Here is a 16,929-nt window from a genome sequence, read left to right as displayed (position 1 = left end):
CAAAAAGACTGACTGTTAAACTGACAATATTGACTTTTAGGGCTTTTCTGGCACATGGTCAGTATGCAAACCGGTTGTATTGATCTTAGACTCAGAGATTCAGAAGAACATAGACTACTGTGAGAATAGCCTTGCTGAGGTTTAGCAGTGGTCACATTTCTCACAAGCTCCTTGGGCCCTGCGTGGTAGTGTACAATTTGTTGGTCAGTTGGGAGGCCCTACTGCCACACAAAAGTTACTAGGATATCAGTATTCTTGTTCATGTGAAATAATACTAGGAGTAGTGATCTGAGGGAACTCAGTGGCTTCAGGCCATGGAGCAAGCCTAGCTACTTCTGGGCCACATCTTGCCATGTGAAGTTGTAATGGTACCACCGACCATGTTAAAGGGCAATGATGCTAACGTTATACCTCTGCGAGGAATTTTTGAAAGTTGTAACCATGAGATAACCTAATGGAAACAGAATAATCAAACTGGGAACTGTTTTCGAAGCACTCCACTAGAGTATAATCAATAGTAAATGATGAGTCTGGAACAGTCATTCTCCCAGTACAAAAGTGAGTTGTAACATTACATGATAAAACCAGTCACCAGCCTAATTAGGCGTTCTTGTGCAAGCAAAATGATAAAGGAGAAGGCAGTGTTAAGGCTAGCCTAACCTTCCTTGACACACACATTAAACTCTTTCCTTATATCTGTTCATACTATAATACAGTAACCTAACCTTCCAGATAAATGCATTACTAACAAATGGCCAATGAAATAGTGAACAGTAACATATGCCTCTCAACAACACATACCTTAAATGAACTAGGTGCAACAGTGTATAAAACCAATTACCAGCTCACATGAAACTAGTAGCATTATTGGACAGGGAAAAGCTTGAAATGATTCTGAACTTAAACCAGGGGGTCTGCTAATGATCATAATCTATAACTTCATTGCTTGGTAGAGGGTCTCTCTTTGGATTAACCAGCATGCATTAGAATAGATGACATAGTAAGCAGTTCTTTCTTAAACGTGGTTTGAAAGAACTAAACAGAATACCAATCTAACTAACTGCATTGCTTCGTTAACTAACTAGCCTAGTACATGATGGCCATTAAACTTTCATGGTTAGAAGAAGCACACTCATTAACAAAACTACACCAGTATGTATGAGAAGTCATATGTATTCTTATAATTAATTATCAGTTAAGGAAAGCACAACAAACTATAACTCTTTAAATAACAAATGTGCTTTCGTAAGCAGTCTTTTGACCTACTCAAAATTATAATTGGCTGTGCAAATGACAACATAACATTAAATTCGAGTTCAACCACTTCCTCGTAATAAATTAGGACACTCGGAATTAAATTTACTAGGATAGGATTCCTGTCCAGGTTTGTAATTTGGGATAATCACAGGTGTAAGATAATTTTTAGCAACACCACCATTATTATTAAAATCAACCAAATTTCACAAATATGTGATCCATTTACAGAGTGCCAAATATAAACAATTTAGTGGAAGGCTGGTGGTACTGGTGATGCAATTTGCAGTGGCTGTTAACCTGGTGGCAGTGCAGTCATGGCAGTACTGTTGGCCTCGCCCCATTACATATATTCTTGGTGTCGGAACTATATTTTTGTAGGGCCAAAAACCATGCCATGATAAGATTCTCACCAAACGCAACATCTGAGGCCCATAAATACTGCCCTTAAGCTCTTCTGGCCTCAAAACTCCTGGAATTTGAGCCACAATGATTTGCTACTGCTTGCAATGTGTTAACCACAGCACTGCTCAGTCCAGACTCCTTACCCAGCACGAGGACGGGTTGCCACATCCACGCCAAGCACACCTTTTCCACTCTGCCAGGCTACTTCCTTAGCTGCAGGGCTTCCCCACATCCTTTACATTCAACCCTATGTTTCCAAACTATGGACCAAGTCATTTACAGTACAGTACATAACGATCATTCCATTAGTTATTTAAATCCTCAAACATAATTTAAACAACATCATTCAAAAGTTTCACATAACTGAAACATGGATACATAGTCAAAGAATTTCCATTACAGATACAACATTGTTGTTGTTGTGGTCTTCAGTCCTGAGACTGGTTTGATGCAGCCCTCCATGCTACTCTATCCTGTGCAAGCTTCATCATCTCCCAGTACCTACTGCAACCTACATCCTTCTGAATTTGCTTAGTGTATTCATCTCTTGGTCTCCCTCTACGATTTTTACCCTCCATGCGGCCCTCCAATACTAAATTGGCGATCCCTTGATGCCTCAGAACATGTCCTACCAACCGACCCCTTCTTCTACTCAAGTTGTGCCACAAACTTCTCTTCCACCCAATCCTATTCAGTATGTCCTCATTAGTTATGTGATCTACCCATCTAATCTTAAGCATTTTTCTGTAGCACCACATTTGGAAAGCTTCTATTCTCTTCTTTTCCAAACTATTTATCGTCCATGTTTCACATCCATACATGGCTACACTCCATACAAATACATTCAGAAACGACTTCCTGACACTTAAATCTATACTCGATGTTAACAAATTTCTCTTCTTCAGAAATGCTTTCCTTGCCATTGCCAGTCTACATTTTATATCCTCTCTACTTCAACCATCATCAGTTATTTTGCTCCCCAAATAGCAAAACTCCTTTACTACTTTAAGTGTCTCATTTCCCAATCTTATTCCCTCAGCATCACCCAACTTAATTCGACTACATTCCATTATCCTTGTTTTGCTTTTGTTGATGTTCATCTTATATCCTCCTTTCAAGACACTGTCCATTCCGTTCAACTGCTCTTCCAAGTCCTTTGCTGTCTCTGACAGAATTACAATGTCATCAGCGTACCTCAAAGTTTTTATTTCTTCTCCATGTATTTTAATACCTACTCCGAATTTTTCTTTTGTTTCCGTCACTGCTTGCTCAGTATACAGATTGAATAACATCGGGGAGAGGCTACAACCCTTTCTCACTCCTTTCCCAACCACTGCTTCCCGTTCATGTCCCTCGACTCTTATAATTGCCATCTGGTTTCTGTACAAATTGTAAATAGCCTTTCGCTCCCTGTATTTTACCCCTGCCACCTTCAGAATTTGAAAGAGAGTATTCCAGTCAGTGATGTCAAAAGGTTTCTCTAAGTCTACAAATGCTAGAAATGTAGGTTTGCCTTTCCTTAATCTAGCTTCTAAGATAAGTTGTAGGGTCAGTATTGCCTCACGTGTTCCAACTTTTCTGTGGAATCCAAACTGATCTTCTCCGAGGTCGGGCTTCTACTAGTTTTTCCATTTGTCTGTAAAGAATTCGCGTTAGTATTTTGCAACCGTGACTTATTAAACTGATAGTTTGGTAAATTTCACATCTGTCAACACCTGCTTTCTTTGGGATTGGAATTATTATATTCCTCTTGAAGTCTGAGGGTATTTCGCCTGTCTCATACATCTTGCTCACCAGATGGTAGAGTTTTGTCAGGACTGGCTCTCCCAAGACTGTCAGTAGTTCTAATGGAATGTTGTCTACTCCCGGGGCCTTGTTTCGACTCAGGTCTTTCAGTGCTCTGTCAAACTCTTCACACAGTATCGTATCTCCCAATTCATCTTCATCTACATCCTCTTCCATTTCCATAATATTGTCCTCAAGTACACCGCCTTTGTATAGACCCTCTATATACTCCTTCCACCTTTCTGCTTTCCCTTCTTTGCTTAGAACTGGGTTTCCATCTGAGCTCTTGATATTCGTGCAAGTGGTTCTCTTTTCTCCAAAGGTCTCTTTAATTTTCCTGTAGGCAGTATCTATCTTACCCCTAATGAGATAAGCCTCTACGTCCTTACATTTGTCCTCTAGCCATGCCTGCTTAGCCATTTTGCACTTCCTGTCGATATCATTTTTGAGACGTTTGTATTCGTTTTTGCCTGCTTCATTTACTGCATTTTTATATTTTCTCCTTTCATCAATTAAATTCAATATTTCTTCTGTTACCCAAGGATTTCTACCAGCCCTCGTCTTTTTACCTACTTGATCCTCTGCTGCCTTCACTACTTCATCCCTCAGAGCTACCCATTCTTCTTCTACTGTATTTCTTCCCCCATTCATGTCAATTGCTCCCTTATGCTCTCCCTGAAACTCTGTACAACCTCTGGTTTACTCAGTTTATTCAGGTCCCATCTCCTTAAATTCCCACCTTTTTGCAATTTCTTCAGTTTTAATCTACAGTTCTTAACCAATAGATTGTGGGCAGAGTCCACATCTGCCCCTGGAAATGTCTTACAATTTAAAACCTGGTTCCTGAAGCTCTGTCTTACCATTATATAATGGATCTGAAACCTGACAGTATCTCCAGGCTTCTTCCATGTATACAACTTTCTTTTATGATTCTTGAACCAAGTGTTAGCTATGATGAAGTTGTGCTCTGTGCAAAATTCTACCAGGTGGCTTCCTCTTTCATTTCTTAGCCCCAATCCATATTCACCTACTATGTTTCCTTCTCTCCCTTTTCCTACTGACGAATTCCAGTCACCCATGACTATTAAATTTTCGTCTCCCTTCACTATCTGAATAATTTCATTGATTTCATCATACATTTCTTCAATTTCTTCGTAATCTGTAGAGCTAGTTGGCATATAAACTTGTACTACTGTAGCAGGCGTGGGCTTCATATCTATCTTGGCCGCAATAATGCGTTCACTATGCTGTTTGTAGTAGCTTACCCGCATTCCTATTTTCCTATTCATTATTAAACCTACTCCTGCATTACTCCTATTTGATCTTGTGTTTATAACCCTGTAGTCACTTGACCAGAAGTCTTGTTCCTCCTGCCACCAAACTTCACTAATTCCCACTATATCTAACTTTAACGTATCCATTTCCCTTTTTAAATTATCTAACCTTCGTGCCCGATTAAGGAATCTGACATTCCATGCTCCGATCCGTAGAATGACAGTTTTCTTTCTCCTGATAATGACATTATACATAAGCAATACTAAAATCTGACATAGAAATATTGATACAGATACAAAATTGGCCAAAAATAGGTGTTACAAAGTTTTACTAACTAAACCCAACTGCCTCATACAGCTTTGTGTTTAGAGGAAATAAAGTGAAAACCTTACGTTTGAAGATATGTTAGTTGAGTTGGAAGAAGCATTAAATAATGTCAAGTAGGTTATAATAGGTCTAGTATCCCTCCACTCATGTGATGTGGAGCCATTGATATTATTTACGTGCCATACAGTTGAATATTCGCATGGTAACGGCCCACTACAGGAAATAAATACCCATCTCGGCCAGTTCTTATATCATTAGTGAAGCCTTCTTTATACCCATTCATGAATACAAGTGTCACTTTGCTATTCTAGATCTAGACTTTGATTTGAAACTCCTTTTGATTGTGTATGTCATTTGACGATCCTGGATATGTTCACTGGTACTGATTCAAACTCTCATTACTTAACTGTCATAACGTCTGCTGACTCCTGTGTTTTCGGCTGTCGATCAAGTGTCGTTCAGAGTATCTACATACTATATGGTTTTAGGTCTGCCCAGTTTGTCAGGCTATGACACAAAGTTGAGTTATCAGAAGTTCTGTGAAAAAAAGGCAAAACTGAATTAAAATATCAACTTGTATTTTACTACGACAGTAATGCTTTATACCCCAATGCATCAAAACTAATTAGCATTGATACTTCCAGTAGCCAGAGCCTAAAATGTGTACATTGAACTTAGTTTAGTTTATTTTACATGCTTCTATTTGAAACTAAGCAGCACATTGTTTTTATTTGTGTTCAGTGCATTTTAATTTCTGTACTTGTTTTTGTATGTTATAGAGCTATATGTATTTGAGTTAGTGATGTATCTGAATGTTGCATCATTCAGTTTGAAACAACAATAATTTACTAACACCTATTATTGCTCTAGATCCCAAGTCTTTCCCACAAGTTGAGGGATATACTCTCGGCAACTGCAACATGAAGATTGTGTGTTGTACTTAAAAAAAAAAATGCTATATCACTAATGTCAATCTATAGTAGAACCATGGAGAATTTTTATGCTTAGATGTTGTGACACTTTTTGAGAACAGAACTGTACTCTGTAGGATCAACATGGATTCTGTAAACAGTGGTCTTCTGAACATTGTCCAACTCGGTTTGTTCACGACGTCTGGAGGACAGAATTGAACAGTGCCCAGGTTTATATGCTTTGACTTAAAGCATTTGATGCAGTTCCACACAGTCTTCAAGTGAACAAAATGTGAGCTTACTAAATATCATACCAGCATTGGCATTGGATTGAGGACTTTCCAGTAGACATAACTCGGCACATTATTTTTACTGGCATGAAATTATCCAGTACAGAAGTAACTTTGAGAGTATTCAAAGATAGTAATGTATGGTCATTAATATTAACCATATATTTAATGTAAATTATCTCTTGGATAAAGTAAAAAGCTCCATGAGGCTGTTTGTTGGTGATACTGTTGAATGTAGAGAAGACACAGTGCTAAACCACTCTCTCTACAGGGATTGGCATTTAACCGTCAACATAAATAAATGTAATGCATTGTGCCTAAGTTGGTGGAAAGGCCCTTTATTGTCAGAGGACACGATTGGGCATCAATTAATGGAAACCAAATGGCCTTGAAATGTCTTGGTGTATGCACATGGAATGACCTACAGTGTAATGGTAACATGCAAACAGTTGTGGGAGATGATACTCTAGGCTAAGAATCATGAAAAGAAACCTAATGAAGTGTACTTCACTCACAAAATAGGTAGTTTAATAGACACTCGTTTGCATAGAATGATTTCTTTTCCCTATATTTAGAAACATTTGTTTATTAGGAATGCATCTTTCCACAGTTCACTTATTTGAATGATTTGTTCACCATATTTGAATGATTTCGTGAACCATTTGGGGGCCATTTAGTTGTCACAAAGTAAGGTGCTTGTCACAAAGTAAGATGCTATCATTTTGAGTGGACTGTCTTGCTAGCTGTGAAAGACAGTTTTCTAATAATGTACTTAGAAAAAATTTGCACAATTTTGTTACGTTTGTAGAACAATTTGAAATGAATCTTGCCGCCACCACCACCACCACCACCATCACCATCACCTTTCCCTCCCTCTATATTTAGTACTTCACTGTCCCACAGAGCAATATTTATTGAGGTATCACGACTTACACATTGCGATGATCCATTCAGTAAGGTGTAGTAGCATTATTTGTTGGTGAGATGTGATGGATGTGAATTTTTAGGTACTTTAGATGAGATCATAAATACCTAGGAAAAAAAGTCCCTAGAGCTGAGACAGGATGGTGAATTGTATTTTTAACAGTTCAGAATTATTTAAGTTGTAAAGGAATGTCGTAAGTAAAAATGAAGGTGTAAGGGGGTGAGGAACAAAATTTGAAACAAAAAATTGCACACATGTTACTATTATTTTAGTTTTTGTGGCTATGTAGAGAGGGAATGTAGTCACAGGGCACAGGAAAGAAAGAGAGAATGCATCAAACCAATCTGAAGACATGCTGTAAGAAAAAGGTGTCATTCCAGTAGTTCTCATGCAAATATTGAAGTTCTTTTTTACACCTGTAAAATGTCTTGATATATTAAAAGTGTGCACCAGAGGAGGCATTCCAGTCTCAACACTTGTCACAGGTTTTTTTGTTGTTGAATGGCTGAAACCTTTATCTATCTTAGTATTTTGTGTTGAACAGCTGTTGTGACATTGTGGAAGAAATGTTTCTCATCTGAGTGCTATTTTTCAGATAATGATACCCATTTTCTAATATGTGTCACTGCTTATAAAACTTTCTTAGAAGTAAGTAAACAAGATTGTTAATATCTTTCAGAAAACACCAATGTCAAAACATCCAGAAAGCAATGGGTCCTGGTTTCCAAAGAGCAGTGCACAGTCCCAACCAGACAGCAATAGATCATTCCAGACATACTTCCCGTCGACAACGAACTCTCCACCAGTGGTGAGTTAGGCTAAAGTTTATTGTGGGGAAATTATAATTATAATTAACTAAGCATTCATTCTTTCAGCAAAGTGAACTAATGCAAGTGACATGCAATTAATTTCTGAGCAATTTTTTAAGATCAACACGAATATGGTAACTAAGTTTCTGCTGACAATTTACAGTCAGTGTTTGTCCATTCTCAAATATCAGTGGATTGTTTAATATGTTGCTATAAAATTCGAACTCCAATGGTGCAAGGGTTCTGATTCTGTGAAAGCTTTTGAATACTGTTATTTTGTCAGTGTTCATTAAGACTACTGTTACGTATGATTTAGTGGACCTCCAATTTTTGCTAGCAAAACAATTTGATTTACTTTCACTTAAATATAAGATTGCAGCTTATCCTATCTGACTCAGCAGAGAGTTGTAAATGTCTTAGCTATCCCTCTTGTATCTCATTTTGCTTTGCCATTTTGTTCCATGAAGTTGATAACTGTGTTACCCCAAACAGTTGCAGAATTGATGTCATGTGCCAAGCCTGGAAGATAGATTTCTCAGATAATTGTCCTACATTAAAAAGTAAGTTGTAAATAATGATCAATTGAAAACTAGGCAAGTTTGTGCTCTCAGGATAGCTTTTCAGTTAGGTGACAGATGGTCAGTCATAGTGCTCTCTGCTATTGAAGCTGTTTTCTGCTGCTAAAACATTGGTTAGGCATTTTCTTTGCCACACCATTGTACATCCAGACCTGGACCTCTTCTTGGAGACCCACTGCCTCAGGATAGTCACACAGTACAGATGTTTGGACCTCCTCTTCAACAATAAACTGACTAGTTACACCACATACATGTGTGAAAGCTTAGTAGTCTCTGCTCTCTTAACCATACTTCTTGAGGCACAGATTCTACCACCCTCCTATGCATTTATGGTACACTGTCGTTGCAACTAGACTACGGACGCTGTGTATGTGGTTTGATAACACCACTGGCTTTTCAACTGGTAGTCCCCTGCAGCTAAGGAGGTGGGTGGTGGGAAGGTACACACTAGCAAGAGACTATATCATGTGACCCTGCAGCCAGTAGCATCATTCTGCTGTTTCTCCCTCTTTCATACATAACTGAACTTGCTATGAACATGCAGTTGTTACTTTCACTTTTATGCATGCTTGGTGACTGCTGTATTTGTCGTTGTAGTATTTGTTGTATTTGATGGAAAAGAAAAATACCAAGTTTTGTAGCGTTCCAAGTGTATAATTTCTTCAAATTGCCAGATGGGAGCAGCTGATGCTTATGATGTAGGACTGATGTGAAAGTCATGCAGTGGATGTTCAGTAAAGAGAACATATCTTTTCAACCCAGTGGATGCTTATCCACTAATCATCACAGAAGTAATGCAATCATGAGAAAGACATAGGCAACCTAGATGAGTTTGCTAAATATGTTTTCCATTACTCAGTATTCCACATGTGTTATATAACCAAATACATGACTACAGAATACAGCTTCACATATGAATTATGTTCAATATTACAAATATTAATGGACATGGGCTTCAGGTATCTTAAAATAGTAGATGGGAAGAAATTATGTATGGAAAGGAGTGATATGGTGGTTGTGTAGAATAATACAAGAGATCTAAGATGTGAAACACCCTGCATTTGTTACATTGTCAAAATATGTGTAAACCTGAACCATATGTCATCAATGTGATAGAATATGAGGGACATGCTTGGTGATGTGAAAAGTTTTTGTGGATAAAGGATGTCACCTTATTGTCACTCATGCAGGATCAGCAGACATGGCCTTTATTCTTCAAAGTAAACTTACTATTCTTTAGGAACAAATGTTGAAAATAATGTCTTTGTTACTGTAAGTTGATGGTTGCATTGCAAATTAATAGTTGGTAAAGAACTGCCTTTGTGTGGGGCTTAAATAATTTTGAGTTATTTGTGTAAAGGCAAACGATAACTCTAGTAGTTTTCATCTGAGTGATGGTTAAAACTACCTTCTTTTAACATAAAGTACAAGCTGTGATGTATCACCTCTTCATGAGCTACATAAATATAGTTAGTCATGCTAAGCTGCTTCTTTCAGCGCCCCACCAGCCCCTCCAGCTTACGTCGATTGGGTCGCCAGACTCACTATAAAAGTTTCACCCCCTGAGACAAGTAATTTATTTTAAATTAGAATTGCAGACCCCTCTGATAGCTGTGCAGACCTACCTTCCATTCATAAACATAATTGAATGTACTGACAACTGTAAACAAACTAAAATTGTCACACACAAAGATTAAAGCGGACACTGGGAAAGAAATGATGACACAGTGACTAAAAGCACTTAAAGGTGAAAAGACTAATTGTTAAAAGGACATGGTGATTTAAACGAAAAGTGAAACAGTTTTGTTCATCAGGGTGTGTATGACCCGGGACAATCGGGAGATCCGGGAAAAAACATAGGAATTTTTTCATGTGGGAGAAAACTGGGAAAAACCCGGGAATTTTTTAGAATGCCAGGAACTTTTCATTGTTTTAGTTTTCAGTTAAATTTTTACAATTTTGACTGGTAAGAACTGATGCTCTAACAAAGGATATTACTATATCCCACTACTGCGGAATAATACTGCAGCAATAAAACGTGAAAGAGAGAAAGAAACGAAAATAAAACTTAAATTGCAAATAAATTGTGCCTTATGCAACAACAATACACAGTGCTCATACAAGTGTCTGCCAACTCCAAAATGTGTCAAAGGCTTTAGGAAGACTATGCCAATGCTTCATAACAACAAATTGCCTCTGATGAGCGCGAGGTCACAACTGTTTACATTAGATTCGTTAGAGCAGTTACTAGCGGCCTCATGCACATGTGCAGTTGAGTCACGTATGACTAGTACATTCTGCCGCTTCTGGCTACAGAAATGTGGCTGTTGGCGGTGTAAGCAGTAGCAGCTAGCAGACAGATGCTACCCGGAAAATTTTACTGGTGTGCCCAAGCTGCCAGATTCATGCATGCGCAACAGGCTGGAATCAAGGGGGGGGGGGGGGGGGGGGGGGGAGAATCAGGATATCTGACTCGGGTGGCAATTTTTTGGGGGGGGGGGGGGGGGTGCCTAATTCTTGTTCTTGAGGCGAAAAAACCTTGTTTCAAAAAGCACCTACCATCCAGCGCACGTTGGTCTTTCAATTATTCATATGATTTTAAACACAGCCCTGTTGGTTTTTGAACACATTCTAAGTTGATTTCTGAATTAATCATAAGTTGATTTTTGTATGCGTGCGTAGTGTATGTCACGTCTCTGCCAGGGGAATCCTCGTAGCATCTAGAAATAAACTTTCCTACAGACAAAAGGGGATGGGGCTATACGAGCTGAGTGGAATAAAGCCGAATGGATAAATGCTGATGATTGTTTGTCTATGTAGTTGACCAGGTTTGCAAATAATCAGCGTTGTTATAATTACTAGTGAAATCCACAGATTTAGACTACCAGAGTGGAAATAAATGACTAATAGGAATAACAGGTAAGAAAGATTACGTATTATCTTCTTGGTGCATCCAAGAAAACGAAATTTTGACAGAAAAATTTTGGTCAGATCGCTACACTAGTAAGGGCCAGTTGTACAGTCCCTGACTAGCAGCCGCAGAAGTTTCTATTCTGGGAGCAGCGTGGAAAACGCGGTGTACGAACGTGTAATACCACCTAACCGGAGAATAATCGTGGCATAACTAAACCAGTGATTCTGGCAGGGTTAGTGAACTTAACCAGAGAATAAGTTTTGACAATGACAGGAACAGTTACAGAATTAGTGATGACAAGATTGTTTGTTAGAACGAGGATGGAGAAGCAACGTGAACCTCGCACAAATTATGGAAGAATATGGCGATTCCAAATTTATATAAAAATTTTGTACTGCTATTATTTGATCCCGTGCTTGAGAAACTGGGGCATATGAATGAAATGTGAAACTGTTTCCTAACATAAAGTTTTTTGCCTGTAGTAGGCCTAATAGGCATCTGATATTGGTACTTCATGAATTATATTATGTCATGTTATAAAAAATGACCATTTGTGCCAAGACAATCTCATTTATTTGTGTGTTACAATTGCTGTGAGATTAGATGCCACTATCTAGTATTGCCCTGGTTTGGAAATATTGTAGATGTGTGGCTGATGTGCAGAGCAGTCTGAGTTATAGTGGAGAGATGGGTAGTCTCCACATGACCTGTGTTTACATTTAGTGATTTTGCTGTTTCCTCTTCATTTACTGCTCTCACGTCAAATGAAAAGAAAATGGATTCACATAACTACGGAAGGCTAAAATATGTTATTAGTTTCAGATTTTATTTTATTTCCATCTTTTGGACAGTCAAGCATTAATTGCCTTGCAGAACAATGAAGTTATTTTTGTAGATTTGCTAAAAGAATTTGGCTTTTATTAATTCTTCTCGCTTAAGCAGTCAATTTATTCGAAACAAAGTGTTTAATTCCACACTATTGGCTAGTTTAAACTGTGTGTTGCATTTCAAGTACATGTTTTCATCTTCTGACACTTGTAGCATTATGCCATAATAAAGAACCATACATGAGATAATACAGTACTGGTACTCCAAGAAAATTTACATTCCAAAAACCACATTGAAAAGCTTAATATCAGGTTGAGGCCTACTTCATCGGGAATCTGCATGTACAAATGTGCACTTTACACCGAATTATGGTATGGTTCACGAAATTCTGATGCTCTTGGAGTATCCTCTGATCTCTAGTTTCTTTTATGACATAATGTAAAATCTTTTAATGCTCTACACGTACGAACATACGAGCCTAGGAGATCCTGTGTCATCGTAGCTGTGCAAGTGTGGTGATACATGTTATCTGATGCTCTCTGCCGACTGCTGAAATGAACCTATTCCTAACAGGTAATGAGAAATTATTGTGAATGGTGGTTTGAAAAGCATTGCTTTCAAAGTAAATTTTCTTGTATGAAAGTTTAACTGTGTGCGAGAATGTACAATGAATTTCTTAAATTACAGAGCATTTCTTATTGAAAAGTCAACTCTTTGATGATGAGCCGTTTAGATGAATTTTGAGCCTAGGAGATCAGACATTTATGTCATTATTAAAAATTTTACTGGCACATTTGTGAGATATATCTTAAAGTGTAACACAAACAAGAAAGATCAACATTATATGTGAAAGCTTAGATTCTCTTGCAGCTTATTAATCTTTGAGACTAATATTATATGTGAAAGCTTTACTTTTCTTGTAGCAACACTATATATATTAATTTAAACCATTAACTTTTCCTGTTTGTGTGTTTGCACTACTTAACAGTGGTGTTGCTATTGGGTGACTATATCATGTGTCCTATGCTCTGAATATCCGCTGTCATCGGCTTGCGAGGTCACGTGGCATGAGCTATGACTTGTTTACTAAAGCGTATCACAATTTTGATTTCAATGCTTTGGAAAGTAACATGCGGTGTTTGTTAGAATTCGAATTTATACTTTTGTAATACAAAAATACACAGCATACATGTTGCTACACATCAAAGATCTTTCCAAAACGTGCTTTTCCCCCTGAGTTTCATTTTCTAAAGTGCTGAGAAATTCTACGCCGGTGTATAAAACAATAACTATTCAAAGGATTGATATGTTTTACAGTTCCGAGGGTAAGTATACTGTCACTTAACACGGAAAAAGTGTATTTTCGCCTGGAAGAAAGTATATTTTTAACCGGGAAAGCCAGGAAAAATCTGGGAATTTTTTTTCCTTGTCCACATATACACCCTGTTCATCTCCTTTAATTAACATTTCTATATTTTTACATATTGACACATAAGGTTTAATTTAGCTTCAGTAACACCATTCCAGGTCATTGTTGTTAGCTAGTTATGTGTCCTCCAATCTTCTACATAATAAATTATTTGCTACCACCTGTAAACAAACTATAGGAAGTTTCCTTTGGCACTTCACCTTTCACAGTGACCATTGTGTCTATACACTTTTTGCTGGTCCAGGTCAAACGGCCAACCTCTTCCTTCAAACCGATTCTCACACCTCATGCCTCTCACCACAGTTCTCACTTCCCCTTCACTCTGAGCTCCAACCCTAGCTTAATCCTGACTGTGCCAGCTGCTTTCCTGCTCCCGTGCCCCAGGACACATTCTTGGCCTCTTCCCTTTTTTGATAGAGATATGCTCCCGTTGGTCACTTGGTTTCCTTCTACCCCACCATCTCATCTGCTCCTCCCAGATGAATGTCCTGTTATAACTGTGGCTGGGAAATCACCCACTACAAATTTTAATCAGAAAGTAACACTTGGCAGCTGCCAATACACATCCTTTCAGTGTTAGCAAATTGCCCTAGAGTTCCCAAAGCTGCTATAGTTCCATAACAAATTCAGAAGAGGCACTGGCATCACGGCAGACATTACTGAGAACAGAACAGCTTTGCTGTATTGGCATTCCGAGGACAGGTGTTCCCATGTGCAAAATAAGCTGGCCTTGCGGCTTGCAGAGACATAGCACAGTATGCACCATTCCCGTTCTTTTGCCAGAGATGATTATGTGGAGAGAACATTCTCATTGCTGTCAAGGTAGAAAGTTTCCCAATTTAACCGAAGTGTGACCGGAATGGAACTTACTGATGATGGTCAAAATAAATGTTGCATATTGCTGAAACTTTAATATTGAATGTTGCGATCCAGAAATAAGTTAAGATATCAACACATTGATTTCTTTGTAAAGTAATTCTAGCAGAAACAGTCCAGGTTTTTGCCATGAGGAGAGGGCACTATTTGGGGTCTGTGACAAACATATCACCTGTAAATGTAGCAGTACCTGTGTTGTGTGTCATTATGAGGCTTGTGTTGCTTAAGGATGGTTTGGACAACAATGACATGCGATCAGAGGCTCCATATAGTCACTCTAATGGAGCAGGGAATGAGACAGGTGGAAGTTGCAGTGAATGTCAGTGATTTCTCTAGAATCTGGAACAAATTTCTAGTGGTAGGATCAGTTGAAGAACATGTGTGCAGGACTGATATCTGAGTGCAGTTGTCAACACAAATGGTATGAAATAGGCTCCATGAGCAGGGATCAAGTGCCAAAAGAACTCCCAGTAATAGTCCTCTAAACTGGGTTCAGAGAGGTGCCAGTGTCGCATGGGCACGAAACAAGGCTCCAGCCTTTGCAGCTTTCCATGCTGCATGTCTGTCCTTGTGCTGTTCTGCTGGAGGACTGGTATCCTTCATGCTCTGCACACATGGAACTTCCGAGGCCACCTGGCCCATTTCCTCCAGGAATTTTTGAAAGACAGAGTTGTTAAGGCACTTGTTGGTCCAGTCTAGTCAGACACCTTTATCCAGGAGAACATGATGCCTCAAGACTCCATCCTGAGCATCATCCTCTTTGTTATAGCCATTAAACCTAGTACGACCTGTCTCCCACCAGGCATCTCTAGCTCCCTTTTGGTCGACGACTTTGCAATCTATTGCAATTTTCCACAGACTTGTCTCCTTGAGTGGAGTCTTCAGCAATGTCTCAATTGTGTCTATTCATGGAGCATATGGAGCGTCGACAATGGCTTTCACTTTTCCACTGACAAAGCCATTTGTATGAATTTCTGGTGGCACTGTGGGTTTCTTCCACCGTCTTTACATCTTGGGCCTGTTGTTCTTCCATTCGCCGAGACTAAAAAATTCCTGGGGTTCATGCTTGATAGGAAACATTCTTTGTTTTACCACATGTCTTGCCTGGCAGCCTGCTGCACCCAGTCCCTCAGTGTCCTACGTGGTACTTCCTGGGGAGCAGATTGAATGACCTCTCTCCATTTGTACTGATCCTTTGTCCATTCAAAACTAGACAATGGGTGTTCATTCGTCTGCATGTCTGCCCATCTTAATAAAATCCACTATTGTGGAATATGTTTGGCTGCTGGAGCTTTTTATACTAGCCTTGTTGAGAGCCTCTAAGCAGAAGCTGCTGAACTACCAGTGTCATACCAGCGTGACGTTCTCCTCAGCAGATTAAATTTGTGACTGCTAAATGTGCACTGAAAATATAGTGAGAGGGGGAGGAATGTTATGGCCATCTTTTTCGGTACTGGTGCACTTTGCTGTAATCATTCACCTGCAGTTTCTGTTCAGCCAGGCTACTGTTAAAGTTTCAACTCATTGCTGTCATCTATCAATTTCTTAGTTTTCATGGCTGGAAATCATTTGTAAGTGTGTTCGTGTTGAGTATGTGTGCATCCTGCCCAGCTGTCTGCCTAGTGCCCAAATGATAGCACTTTGCTCAGCACCCATATTACCTTCAAACTACCCTAGATCCAATTTGCTGCGGTGGATTTTGTTTTAGCCCCATTGTACCTTCGTTGTAATTCCATGTGCCTCCTCCCCCCCCCCCCCCTCTCCTCCCCTCACTGTCCTCTTAGGTGTGTACACATTCCCCAAGCCATGTTAGACTATTTTAAGTGCCTATAACCTCAGTTGTCACTATTGTTTGACTAAGCTTCCATCAAATCCATCAGCAAAGCTAAGGTCCTGAAATCAGTAATACTGATGTGCTTTCATATGTTCTAAAGGCTGGGAACGATACTATACCAGAGTCCTGTATTGGCTTTGCAGTGGAACTGGTGGCTTTTGCTAGAGGCCTCCATTTGATCAAGAAGAAAACTGACAACCAATTTGTAGAATTCTGTGATTATATGAGCAGTCTGCAGGCTATTGACCTAGGTTACATTTACCAGCAGACAGTATCTGCTATCCATGACCTTCTATGTGACCTCGGCTGTATTGTGCCTTCAGTCATTTTCCTCTAGATCTTGAGTCATTTGGGTATCCCAGTCAGTGAACTAGATGACTGTTTAATCAATGAAGCAGCCACATGGCCAACATTGGTAATGGGGATACTGGGCACTGATTTCGGAGCACAGATGAGACTGGCGATTCATCCCAACTGGAGTAGGGGAGC

General features: G+C 39.1%; 1 protein-coding gene across 3 annotated transcripts in view; it reads left to right on the top strand.

The window, feature by feature from the left end:
* LOC124556598 (protein transport protein Sec16A-like) overlaps positions 1-16,929 on the top strand; it is a 233,192-nt gene that overhangs the window by 22,219 nt on the left and 194,044 nt on the right. For all 3 annotated transcript variants that reach the window (XM_047130565.1, XM_047130564.1, XM_047130566.1), the window contains exon 2: positions 7,852-7,980. In XM_047130565.1, the coding sequence (XP_046986521.1) occupies positions 7,861-7,980 (120 nt within the window). In that variant the 5' untranslated portion in view covers positions 7,852-7,860. The remainder of the gene's footprint in view (positions 1-7,851; positions 7,981-16,929) is intronic.

This window comes from Schistocerca americana, chromosome X, assembly GCF_021461395.2.
Source record: "Schistocerca americana isolate TAMUIC-IGC-003095 chromosome X, iqSchAmer2.1, whole genome shotgun sequence".
Classification (NCBI taxonomy): Eukaryota; Metazoa; Arthropoda; class Insecta; order Orthoptera; family Acrididae; genus Schistocerca; species Schistocerca americana.
This window is presented reverse-complemented; position numbering and strand designations above follow the sequence as displayed.